The following is a 13,338-nucleotide window of genomic DNA, read 5'->3' as shown; positions in this document are numbered from 1 at the left end:
ACATCTTCTTTAGCAGGCTATGTTTTGGACTTCGATTCTACTCTCAAGCTGGTTCAAAGTTTCAATGGGAAAAAAATGTAAATCCTTACAGCCATTCGACAAAGTGAGCTCCAGGAAGCAGATAAAGCCTTAGCAAGGAAAGGGACGAGAAAGGAGTCAAAGAAAACCAGAGGCTAGAACAAGAGATGATCTTGATAACAGCTCCACCCCTTTCTGCAACTGGGGGCATATTCCTCCTGCTGATTCCCATAACTGAGCATCCAGTTTCACGACCGTTGAAAAATATTTCTCTTTTTGGTTCAAGATAGTCCTGTAGTTTTCTACTACCTGCAATCCCAAGTAACCTATTATAACTCCTACTCTTTAAGCAAAACAAAAGAAAGCCAAATCCCTTCCATCTTCCTCTAAAGTTGCTCTCTCTCTCCCTTTCCTCACATTGCCAAGTTCCTTGAAAGAATCTGCATTTGCTGCCTTCATATTCTCACTCTTCACAGCTTCCCTGGTGGCTCAGACGGTAAAGAATCTGCCTGCAATATGGGAGACCCAGGTTCAATCCCTGGGTCAGGAAGATCCCCTGAAGAAGAAACAGGCAACCCACTCCAGTATTCTTGCCTGGGAAATCCAGTGGACAGAGGAGCCTTGCCTGGGAAATCCCATGGACAAAGGAGCCTAGAGGGCTACAGTCCATGGGGTCACAGAGTCAGACATGACTGAGCAACTACCACACACACAACAACTCTTCAAGGCACGGAAGCCATGCTTGCACCCAAAACATGCTACTGAAATTGCTGTCATGTCAGCAAAGGTCTGGTGACTTCCTTAAAGAGCCCATCGTCGACCTCTCTGCAAAATGAATCTGTAGATCAAGATTCATCTTTTGAAACTCACAGTGCCTATCATAAAAGATACTAAATAGATATTTTCTAAGTAAATGGAAGGATCCATTTTCAAAGATACTCATTTTGCCTCCAAATCCCCTTCAGATAGGTATTTCTAACAGCTTAATAGTCATCTATAGAGATGCCTCAATGTCAAAATGCCCAACAGCAAGCATGTTACCTCACTCACCACCAACTTGCTGTTCTTTCTGCATTACCTTTTAAAGAGCTTGGAGGACTTCCCTGCTGGTCCAGTGGTTAAGAATCCCAGGGACATAAGTTCAATCCCTGGTCCAGGAAGATTCCCACATGCCATGGGGCAAGTAAGCCCAAGCGCCACAACTACTGAGCCCACCCTCTAGAACCCACACACCACAACTACTGAAGCCTGTGTGCCCTAGAGCCCATGCTCTAAGACCAAAGCCCATGCACTGCAACAAAGAGTAGCCCCACTCACCACACCTAGAGAGCGCCCACGGACAGCAACGAAGACTCAGCACAGTCAAAAGTAAATAAAATTTAGAAATAAAGACCTTAGAGCCATCTCTAACACTACTCTCTTCCCGATTCCCCCAACCCCATAACCAACAGCACCTGAATATGCACCTCTAAACTACGTTTCATCCCTGCTCTGCCTTCCCACTGCCACTCTTCTCCTTGTCTTTCGGCATCTCTCGCTCTAGGATGGTCTACTAACTGCTCCCATTGTCCCTTTAAATAATGGTCCTCTTTAATCCATCTTCCACATACTATGATTTAAAACCCATGACTTTTATTTTTAATTACAAAGTCTTAGGATGAAAACCAAATTTGTTTGAGAAAACAGAGCTGGGCTACCACACTGCCCAACTCCCCTCCGGGTCATATGAGAAGATAACTCTAATGCAAAAATTGTATAACCTAGCCTCAGACTGATGGTTCAGCCTCAACCTGTCTTCACGCCCAGGAGTCCCAAGCCTGACGTGAAACAACCCATGGGTACTTCTTCACCACGCTGTGTGTTTTTCCCTGGTCATGCTTTGTTAGATTCCACTGCTTCACAGGCAGCCTGGAGTTGGGAATGTCTTCCTTGGGTATGCTCTTCCTCAATTTGGACTCCCAGCATGTAACTCAGAGAAGTGCATAATTTGCTCTGGATAACAGTAACTGCATTAATTGTTGAATTAAATTACATTTGATGTTAAAAATCTGTGAAGTTGTTAAAAGAGACAGCATAAATCAAAATTATTCTTTAAAAATAAGATGTACTGTGTATCAGAGGTCTAAATAGTCTTCAGTGTACTAACTAGAAGCCTATAACCTTCAAGATATTTCATTTCTTATAATCTAATGGAAGAAATTTACTAAGATAATTTTCTTGACTATTAGTATTTAAGCTTTTGATACAGTATTACACCAATATGTCTTATCCAATGAACCCCATTTTCCCAAGGTTCTATTAAAAAAAAAGGAATGTCTAATTGCTTCAATTTTTTTAATCTAGACAATTTTATTGTCTTTGGTTTCTCAGGTGAATTTCCAATATATGAATATTTAGGTCAGTAAAATCAAGTATGTGAAGTAAACAGCATTTCCAGGATAACCAAGCTCACATGGAAAATGGGGGTGGGGAGAAAATAAAAGCAAAATAAAATAATCAACTGCCACCTTAGCATCTTTAATGTAATTTCACACCTCATATATCTGAGGGCTCCTTTGTCTGCCTCCACTTAAATACATACCATTCCTCACAGCATATTCATCACAACACTTTTTGATTACTTTTTTAAAACAGATTTTTTTCCCAGTATACCTAAGTGCATTTATTTTTCTGAGCCATTTCTCCTTTGACCCTCAAAATAAAACATTATTAATGTCTGACAATCCTTTTATATAGCCTGACAGTATGTACCTTAGTCAGAGAACAATCTCGTCAGCTCTTCTCACTCTTTCCCCAATTATTCCCAGAGTATATAGGCAAATGTCAAAAGCAACAACAGTCCAAACCATCTGACAATTCTGATGAAAGTACTTATAACGTATCACAGATTTATCTCTGCATCGAAACCTCTAAACAATATCCCTACACAGAGAAAAATCTAGTAGTAAAAGGAAGTCCCCTGCAACAGAGAGTGAAAATTCAAGTCTGAAGGACCCAAAATTGAGGTCTGGTTACAGGTAACCTGATGGAAAACAAATCAAAAACTTTTTTCTCCAATTGATTTGACATTACATACAAATAAAAATCAAGTATGACTAATACTAATTGTGTGTGGGGGGGGGGGTGGTAAGGAAGAGAGAAAGAAGAATTGGCAAGGAATTATCTAAACAAAAGAATACAGGAATTGTTTTTCATAATTTGCCAGGAGACTACTGCAATAAAACTTTAAGTACTCAGGGAAAAGAACTTCAGATAAACAGATTATTCCCAAATCTCAATCATTTAAAATGGGCAACACCACTATTTTCCATTGCTATCATTTCTAGCTTAAGTTGTTCTTCCATTTATGATATAGAATTTAAAATGTATCCTAATTTTTTTAAATCCAACAGAAGCATATGGTTAAAAAAAATCAGCAGAAGCAAATGTTAAAATAACATTGAGCCAGAAATATCCCACATTCATATTCAAAGAGACCTTTAAATATTGCTTCATATATAACAGCCTGATTCTGTATTATTGAAATTAACGGTAAAAGTGTGCCAGTTTGTTGAGGCCACAATGTCAATCTTTTCCTTAAGATCTTGTTAGAATCTATGCAAATGGCAAATTTTAAAGGAGCAATGGAATTCAATTACCACAAATTATATAAAGCCTATAAGAAAGAAAAGTTTAGGTTTTACGAACAAAATTTTAAAACCTGTGCATATTTATCCTTCAACCCTAAAACATGGTGCACCAAATGTTTAATTCTTAAAAATTTCAAGTATCCTATATCTAAATGGTAGAAATAAAATTGCTTAGCATGCAAAGACCTTTTAATAAGCACTCAACAGTTCAAGTGCAATAGTCTCTTCCTCCTTTTATCTAAAAGACAGTAAGCCTATCTTCAAAACCACACTTCTTTTGTCACTCATCAATTGTGTTAATAACTTGTCTAACAGGACCTGAACATTTTGAATAGTTCATCTGATTCTCTTCATGAAATATTTTTAAATGCTGCTGTTATAAAAATATTCTGAATGAGATTACTCCCTATGAACAGTTGTGGACTGGCAGGGAGCTTTCAGCATGCACCTTTGTTAATAAACTTATCTTACTGAGGTTCTTCTACTCTAACAAGCCACTTGAAGAATTAAGAAAAAAAACGGGTGTGTATACACACATATAGAGATAATAGATACATAAAGATATAGAGACATAAAATACTATGTATTAAATTCAATATTAAAATAAGACACACTATACAAATTATATAATGATGCAATGCTAATATATTTTAAACCCTCAGAAAAACAAAAAGGTGGTAAATACAGTATTTTTCACAAAGTGCTACCATTTTATCTCAATTGACACCGAAGTCAATCGTTTTTTTTTCCTTAAACTCTGTAAACAGTAATGACACAGTAATTTCCAAGTTTTGTGCACACAGAAGAAAACAAACCATGTGTAAGCTGCATGGTTGACTATCTCGGTGCCGTTTCAAGTTTATTGGAAAGCCACCATATGAAAGCCTAGGGAACAGTTGTAGTACAATGCATAAATAGTCCAGGAAAAGAAAGACTGGCTGACACAGTGTGACACAGTGCCTGATACATACCATATGCCTTAAGTAAACCTGCAATAGATGTCATAGAACAGAGATCAGTTACGCATTACCAGCAACTTACATGCTTTTTGAAATACTATGACAGCCAGTTCTTTTATTACAAATGATGGAAGCTGTCACCTGAATAGCAATGAAATGTTACTTTTTAGAAATACTGAAGCAAATTCTGATTTTTTCCCCAAACTTTCATCCAAATATGCTCATGTGAGGGTTATGTCCACACATGAAATACACTGAAATCAATAAACTGGACAATTGCCTAAAATATTTCAATTTAACCACTTAAATCTCCACTTTAAGGTTCTAAATAGCTTGACAACACACCTTAGGTACAAGATATGAATTCAGAAGAACAGATTACTTCCTTGGATATTTGCATCAGTACTGAAAACTAACAAGAAATTTCTGTGTATGTGTTGTATATAGTGATACTTCAGAGAACACATTAATTAAATAATACAGCTTGTTATGGGCATAATTTCTGTATTAATTTTAAAATTTCTAAATGCATTATTTCTTATGAATACATACTTCTAAATATAAACAGTAAATCTGAATACATAATTTGCATGTGTTATTTATGTTTCTGCAAAACCTAACAACGTATCAATGTAGGAGAAACATTGGAAAGTTGTCTACAAAGCAAGATTTCTTTGAAGGAAGAGAATGGTAAAATTTTACCTATTTTCACAATGAACAATTTGCTATAGTCTCTGATTATATATTTCTTTTTTAAATTAAAATTGGTGAAAGCCAAAGAAAAATAATAAAGGCACATTTTATTTCCTTTTACAAACCATAATAAGCTTAGATTCTTGTACCTTTCCAAATGTTTAGACTATATTCATTTCAACCTGTCTAATGTATATTCAAATGCCAATCCAAACAACTACACATATACCCACTAAAATTTAATATGTTACAACTCATCTGGAAAAATGTATCTATTGTTGCATACTTTAAAGATACACCTGTGGAAAAATGTGTGATGAAACTGATGAGAACAAAGATCTGAGAAAGGGATTTATTAATGTTCATTGTTTTTAGATTTTGCTTTACAATCTAATATATTAGCTCATATTTTATCATAAGGTACATTTTGTTCTATATATAGTATGCAAATTAAAATTGCTAAGCCCAAATAAGAATAATTATATCACTTCTAATACATGAAAGAGATATCCATTCCAATGAAAATATTTATTTTTAATAGCCTTTAAATATAAATTTGTCTCATAATACATAAAAAATTTATAAACTAAGTACTTAAACCCCAAGGTCCTATTCTTTTATGAGATGCTATATTTCCTATAGATCCTGTAACTCTTACCAGTATATTTATCCCATTATATAGTTTAAATATATTAAAAATCCCCATATGCCAATGGGCTCTCAGCCAATTATTATGGACATATTGGCATTTTGATATGATGAGATAAAAGTTTAAAATGAATAGTAGTTATAACTAAAAGTTTAAAATGAACAGTAGTTATAACTATGTTTCTTTTTAAAAAATTGGATTTGTAAATAGATTCTAAAATTAGAACTGACAAATTCAAATTAACATTACAATACTGGCTACCATACATAATACTCTTGGGTTTTAAAATAGAAGTGTTTTCACATATGAGCCAAATTATTTCTAGAACGAGAACTCCCTTTTAGAAAACTACATTTTAAACTATCAATATAACATGTGCATACTGTAACATGAAAATTATGTATTTTCCATTTATATACAAACCAATATGCATGAGGTGGCTGCAACCATATGGCATATTTATGTTTTACACCTTACTAAAACAATCATTTCCAAAAGAAAAACCTAAACTAGCAAAAGAACTGTATCAAAATTCCTCCCTTTGTCTGAAAAAAAAAAAAAAGCTATTTTAGTGTTAACTCAGAACAATTTAATCACTAATTCAGAATATGCTATATGAGAATGTATGTTAAACCAGAGAAAATTAAAGAAAATATTTAGAATGATATTTATGTTTTTATAATAATATTTAAGCCCTTATTGTAAAAATTGTAAAAAACAAAACAAAAAACTTTGTATTACTAATTCTAATTCAGATCCCACTCCAATGAGTGCATAATGAATTTTATACTGTTAGTGGCATATTCTTCCTCTTCTGATAAAAAAATTTATTATATTACCTTTTTCTGGAAAAACTAGAATGATCAAGAAAACCAAAAGAATTTACTAATGAAAAATGTGTATAGACAAGCACAATAATTGTCTTCAGTGATGCTGTAATCTTTGTACTGAGTTTTTAATGAACTTCGAATTTTTCCCAAAGATTTGAGATTTATCCTGACAAATACGCCATATGAACTCTTTTTGCAAGAAAAGCAAATGGCACTGCATCATGATATAATTAATGCTACATTTTGTAAATTTCATAAAGTTTACTCAGAAATCTAACATGAAGTACATCTTCCTCAGAAGAGAAGGAGAAATGACTGACTTTTCAAATTAATAATTAAAGATGCAGAAGCTTTATAAAAATAGTATTTCCTACAAGAGACTGATATATACAAAATCTTTTAGGTTTTTTTTTTTTTTTTACAAAATAGTTTCAAATTATTTGAAAATATCTCAAATTTTCATTGTTAGGAAATAAATTTAAAATCCTTTGAAAGAAAAGAAATTGTGGGTTTCTAATTCCTATTTTTGCCAACTATTCACTTTTCTTTCTTTTCTTTAGTGAATTTCTGACCATGAAAATTTAGCTATCTTAATTTTGGGAAAACACTTATTGCAGATGTCCTTCTTACAACAAAAATTTTTTACATTAATATTTTACCATGGTCTGTTCAGGAACAAAAGATTGTATTTTGTTGTATCTTTAAAAGTCATAGTTTCCCCCTATGGTGTGATGATGCATTCCCTCCAAATGATAGAAATATTGATAAACTGCCAGTTAAAAATAACACTTTAAAAATCTGTAAACTGAACACACTGACTCCTTTTTAAAGCGCCACTTCTTTGACACAAAACGCAAGCGACTCACTTCAGTTTTCAGTTTATAGGCCAAGCTACAAAAAGACTTAAAAAAGAATAAAAGTGTAATTTCTTAATGAGTGAATAATATTGAAGCATCTTTAGTGTAATTCTTACTCTTTCCACGTTTCAAAATATCCGCTTGGAATATACTGCCAATTAAAGGAAGATCTACAGATGGCATTTACCCTTTTGCTTCATAACAAAAATGATCTGCTATTATTTTTATGGAAGATTATCTAAAAAATAACATGACTGTAAATCATGACAAAAATATTAGACACTCCCCTTCTCCGGGTTAGAATGTGCATCCTTCGGGTTCTTGCACTGACACCTAATGCAATAAATACTTTAAGCTGAGTCTTAAATAATAACTGCAGGGTTTCAACTAGTGAAGCTTTAAGGTCAGTATACACCAAAAACTCCAGTTTTCAGCACTCTGCCAACAAAGGACAGAAAATAATTCCCAACAGCAAAAATACCGGGAAGGCTACCTTGGGCTTTGTTTTTGTTATGTAAAATGCATTAAAGTGACTCATCCACTTACCATTACCTACTCTTACAAGCTTTAAAGTAGCTTCAACAACCAAAATAAATGCTTTCCCAGAATGCCTAATAGGCTATTCAGCACATTTAAAAATATGTATATATTTTTATGTGCCACTGACTTTGATTCCTTTCTCCAACACGAGAGAATTATTATTTTTCACTCCCTTCCTGCCGTGTGACTATACAGCTACCTTCAAACACTATTTCCAGAACAGCAGCGAGGTTTTCTTAAGCTATTTTAGAAATGTTAAAAATAAGAGAAAAATTGCAGGAGACTCTGGAAAACGCTCAGTCCCTCCCCCCCAAGGAATAGAGGGTTCTATTCATTCTAACAACAGGAACCGCGTGTCTGCCGACACTGTTTCAAATAGAGGGTGAGGGAGGTTGGATGGCAGGGTGTCAATTCCTGCGAGCCCCTGGGGGTGGACAGCACCTCTGCCGCGAGGGCCAAGCACTCCTCATATCAGAAAGGCTGTCAAGTGCGCCCAGTAATTTGGGACCTAAACGAGTTTGGATACCACAGCAATTAGCATCTCAGAGGCCAAGTACGGGAGAAGTGCATGCTACCCAGGCCAGCCTGCAGTTACTTGTTTGCAAAATGCCCTAGCCAAACACAACTTTTTACTGGAGTCGGTTTGATGAGAGCGGGTATGTGGCTGGAAACTTTTTCCCACAGCGCAGCTAAACTCTTTAAGTCCAAGGAATCCTTTTAGAGATGGGCTGAGGTGCCGGCAAGTCGTCAGCAGACCTTTCCTGGGACAGCCCGGCCCCGCCGAGGCTCCCGAGACGCCGGTTCCGTGCGCATTCCGGCGATGAGCCGCGCGTACCTCCCGCTCGGCCTCTCCAGATCTGAGCCCGGCTCGCTCCCCACCCCCACGGGCAGAAAAGCCCCCTCAACTCGGGAACGGAGCCCCCGTCCTACTTCCACGGCACCCCTTGGCCCGCACTCTCCGCCCTGCCTGCCCGGCCCGAGCACTTACGTGACGGCCGAAGGGAACGGCTCCTCCGACGAGGGGCCGATCAACAAAGATTGGAAAAGTGTCAGAGTCAAGGCCAGCAGGCAGCCAGCAGCCATCTTCGCGATCGAAGATCAATCTGGCTTCCCTCCGGAGCCGGGGGAAGGACCGGTGCTGGAAACCGCGGGAGGAGAAGGAGCAAGGTCCGCCCGGACTACAGGCGTCTGCGGGCTGGCGCGGCCGAGGCTGTGGCTGGGGCGCGGGCTGGCGTGGGGGTGCCGCAGGGGCTAAGCCCGGCGCGGGGGAAGGGGCGGCGGGCGGACCCACTAGCGCGCGTCGGCAGCTCCGCGCCGCAGCTGCCTCGCCTCAGCCGCCATCAAGGGCGACTTTGGAAACAGACCTGGGCGAGCCCGCCGGCGCTGGCGCGCTCTCGCTCCCTCTCGGTTTCCTCCCTGATTTATTCCCCCGATTGCCGTGGAGAAGGCGGGGGGCGGAGGCGGGGGCGGAGAAGGGGTGACGGCACTGGGGAGGGTGGGGGTGGCTGCAGGAATGGGGGAATGGCAGGCGGAGAGACTTGTGGCAGAGAGAGAGGCTTCGTCTGGCTTCTCCGGGCAAGTCAGAGGGAGGTGGCTGGGGGTGGACAGCGGGAGGGCTGGGCGTCAGAGCAGTCGGGCGGAGACGGGCAGGAGCGGCCCTCCATACAAGGCAGAAAGGAACTCCCAAAGTCGGCGCCGGCTTGCTCCAGCCACCCGGCGTGCAGAACGAGAGCGGGGCGGGCCCCGCGGAGCTCCCAGGGGACCGCTAGCCGCTGGGTGGGTATCCACAGGCAGCAGGGGCTCCGGGCCAGCACTTGGCTCGCGTCTTCGGGGGTTATTTTTCCCAGGCAGGCAGTGTTCCCCCGGCCCTTCTCCCAGGCGCAGAATCCACTGCCTGCCTGAGAATCGTGGGGCAGTGATTTGACAACGAGTGTAGGAGGGGTTTATATTTGCATTTTAAAGCACCACTTTTGACTCCCTACCAGGTGGCACTATTTATTTGCCCTGGAGTGCCAGAGGCTAGAGCCTCCGGCGTGGCTGAGTGCCAACTGTGGCAGCGCCGCCCGACGCCCAGGTACCCCTCACCTGGCAAGACAGAGCAAGGCAAGACAGACCTGGCAAGGTCCGGGCTGAGGACAATCAGAGAAGGACCCAATGCTGTAAAATCTTCCTACTCTGGCCATGTGTTAGGTAGGACCGAGGGGTGGAAGGACAAATTCTATACCCGAGGAGCACTGTGCCGCGAGAAAAGCATTGTACTACTTCCAAAAGTCCCCCAAATGCCTGGTCTGGCCTGTGGTCTGCCCTGCCCTGACAAGGTTGCTGCAAAACAAGTTCACTTGGTCCGGATGAAGGCATGAAAAGGGTAAGCAGAAACAGGTGGCAATTTGCGAAACGCGCCTAAAATATGGAGGAGGAATTGAGGGAGAGAGCTAGGGAACAGCACTGTGGTACAGACTAGTTTCACCTGCATCCGCAGGCATGCGTGCCCAGGCCTTCCATTAGGACAAACAGGTGCGTCTTGCGTAGGCCTCTCGGACCACATAGGCTTCCTTCAGGAAGGAGCTGGTGCACCAGATAAAAAGGTTTCCCTGAACACCTTAAATTATTAAGCCCCCTCTAGTAGTGTATTAGAGCACTTTGACACCATTTCTGATTGGGGGAAAAAAAAAAATTACCATCCTGCATATGCCTAAAAGTTGTCATTATGGGAGGCCTGGGATTTTTAATTAGCCCTTCTCTAGTTTCTTGAGATTATGAAAACAGAAAGACCCTTATTAATGCGGAATTGATTTGCCATCTCTCTAAAGGCAATCTGCTCACACAGAAGACTATTAATACTTAATAGCAACATTTTAAAATGTGATGTGATTTTATGATTCTTGACCCAGTGATGTTTCCTCCTCCTAACCTCTCGTGTGTGTGTGTGTGTGTGTGTGCGCGCGCGCGTGCACGCCTTGTTTTCTTTAATTCTGTACATATATATCTTGCGCTCTGTTTCTTTCCTCTTATTCTGAGTGACCTCACAAAAGGCACCCCACCGTGACTTGACTTAGTTTGTTTTATGCTAAACCAAGAGAATGGCAGCAGGAGGGAGCAAATGAGCGATAAAGTGGGATGTGATGGAGTAGGATTGAGAACTCAGCTCACAAAGATAGTTTATATAACCATAGATAGCTTTCTTCTCCAAAATTAGATAACAAAATAGTAAAGTCCATCTTTTTTTTTTTTTCCAATTTTTAGTGATTAAAAAGCAAATTTTCTTCCCCAGCATGGGGATTAAGAATGGCAGAATCAGATGCCCATTACTGTCTACATGATATGTTGGTATAATAGCCACACTGCAGAAAAATATTTTAATAAATTCTGAAATAATTATTTCAATAATGACTTCAGACTTCCTACTAAGGTACACCATTTCCAATTTTACATCTTTAAGAGAAAGAGCTTAAGGAATAAAAGAATGTAATAAACTTCTCGAGAAGGTAGTCAGCCTTCATTATTAAGTTCGTTGGCCTTTGAGCCAAATCTCAATTCCTTTGGATCACTCTGATGAAACACTGTGCTCTCTCATTTCTGAAGCTGTTGAAGAAAGATATTACATCTACAGTTCTTTCTGATGGGGTTGATTGTCATCTGTAAGCCGAAATCATTGCTTAATCCTCGGTTGTGTTAATTGCTTTTTATCAATCTAAACCTTTTTAATGATGATATTCAAAATGTGGCTTTTGTTTCTTTTGTATGAAAACTAAACCAAGACCATTTTCACAATACAGCATTATGTGTCAATTGATTAACCATAGCATTCTATAATGTACAGTTTCTGTCCAGTTGTGTTATTTTGGAAAATTTCATGAAGATTAGATCATAGCCTATCAATTTTAATTAAATTTTGCTAAGTCACCAAAATTTGCCATTCAAGATAAAATGTTTATATACCATAAGGATTGATGATAAAACTTGAATTATGGGCTTTAAGTGAGAAAGATATAAGAAACCAGTATCTACTATTCATTTAGGAGGAAATATTCTAAAAAGAAAGTAAAGATTAATGAAAAGTTAGATGTCTGTATTTAATCATTCCTTTAATAAACTTTAAAGATTTCATGCACAGCACTTTTACTCATATTTATAATCTGTCACTTTTAGCTAACCATCAATTGCTATAATATGTAAATGTTTAATTTGTTCATATAATTTCATTTTTATTAAGAATGAACAAAAAACAATATGAATAGAACAGCCATAAAATGTTTCCTCTTTCTACCTTTTTGTTTTAGGTTATACTGTGTGTATTGCTAGCATAAAATTCTATTTCTGTTGGATGTTCCCATATTTTTCTATGTATGTATGAGCATGCTTTCTATTATTTATTTTTCAGTAAGTCAAATCTAATTTCTTCAACATTTGAGATTAAGAAAAGGACAAAGAAATTCTAAAAATGGCCTCTCCTCCCCTCACTTTCCCCCCCTCTCATGTACAAACACTAGAAAGGAAAATAATCCTCCTTAGTTAGAAAACTTTTAAAGGAAATGATGAATTTTTAGTTTTTTGTCATATCTGTAGAAAACTAAGGCAAAAAGTGTGACAAAAGACCTTCTTTTTCTTATATGCAAATAGAGTAAAAGACCTGGTTCTAAGATCAATATATGTGGAAGAATCACATCAGAAATACTTCTGATTTGAGGTCCTGTCACGCTGCCTTGCACAGATGTGTGCTGAGGAAAGCAAAGTTAAAGACAAATGGAAAGAAAGCTTCCGCTATTTGTGTCCTTGGGGAATGTTTTCAGGAGATGGGAATACGAAAGAAAGCAACTCAGAAGCATCAATTCCCAGGAGAATGGTTAAGCGCGTGTGTAGTGGTTTTTAAGTCAGCGTTCACATTCAGTACTTTCAAATTGAAGCAGCACATGAAGGCCTTGATACAAAGCAACGTGGAACAGACGCTGTCTTAGATGAACAGGTATGGTCAAATACTTCCCAAAATCAAGACAAATATTTAGAAGACATTTTTCCTTGGCCTAAATAATACACCTGTTGACAGATAACCACATTAAGCTTTTGAGGAAATACCTTTTCTAAAATGGACACAAAGTAACAGTTAAAAGTATTTATTGGAAGTTTATCATTTCCCCACAGGAGTCTCTTGCTAGCAAATTTATG

The 13,338-nt window shown here is 38.6% G+C and overlaps 1 protein-coding gene across 12 annotated transcripts in view; it reads right to left on the bottom strand.

Annotated features, from left to right (window-relative positions):
- Nucleotides 1-9,755, bottom strand: part of CACNA2D1 (calcium voltage-gated channel auxiliary subunit alpha2delta 1) — a 521,990-nt gene extending 512,235 nt beyond the window's left edge. For 4 of the 12 annotated variants that reach the window (XM_061413776.1, XM_061413777.1, XM_061413781.1 and 1 more), the window contains exon 1: nucleotides 9,164-9,755. In XM_061413776.1, the coding sequence (XP_061269760.1) occupies nucleotides 9,164-9,258 (95 nt within the window). In that variant the 5' untranslated portion in view covers nucleotides 9,259-9,755. The remainder of the gene's footprint in view (nucleotides 1-9,163) is intronic. The other 8 variants (XM_061413780.1, XM_061413786.1, XM_061413785.1 and 5 more) reach the window with 3 other exon arrangements.
- Between the last annotated feature and the right edge of the window lie 3,583 nt (nucleotides 9,756-13,338).

This window comes from Bos javanicus, chromosome 4 (genome assembly GCF_032452875.1).
Source record: "Bos javanicus breed banteng chromosome 4, ARS-OSU_banteng_1.0, whole genome shotgun sequence".
Taxonomy (NCBI): domain Eukaryota; kingdom Metazoa; phylum Chordata; class Mammalia; order Artiodactyla; family Bovidae; genus Bos; species Bos javanicus.
Note: the sequence above shows the minus strand (reverse complement) of the source record. Positions and strands in the feature narration are given on the sequence as shown.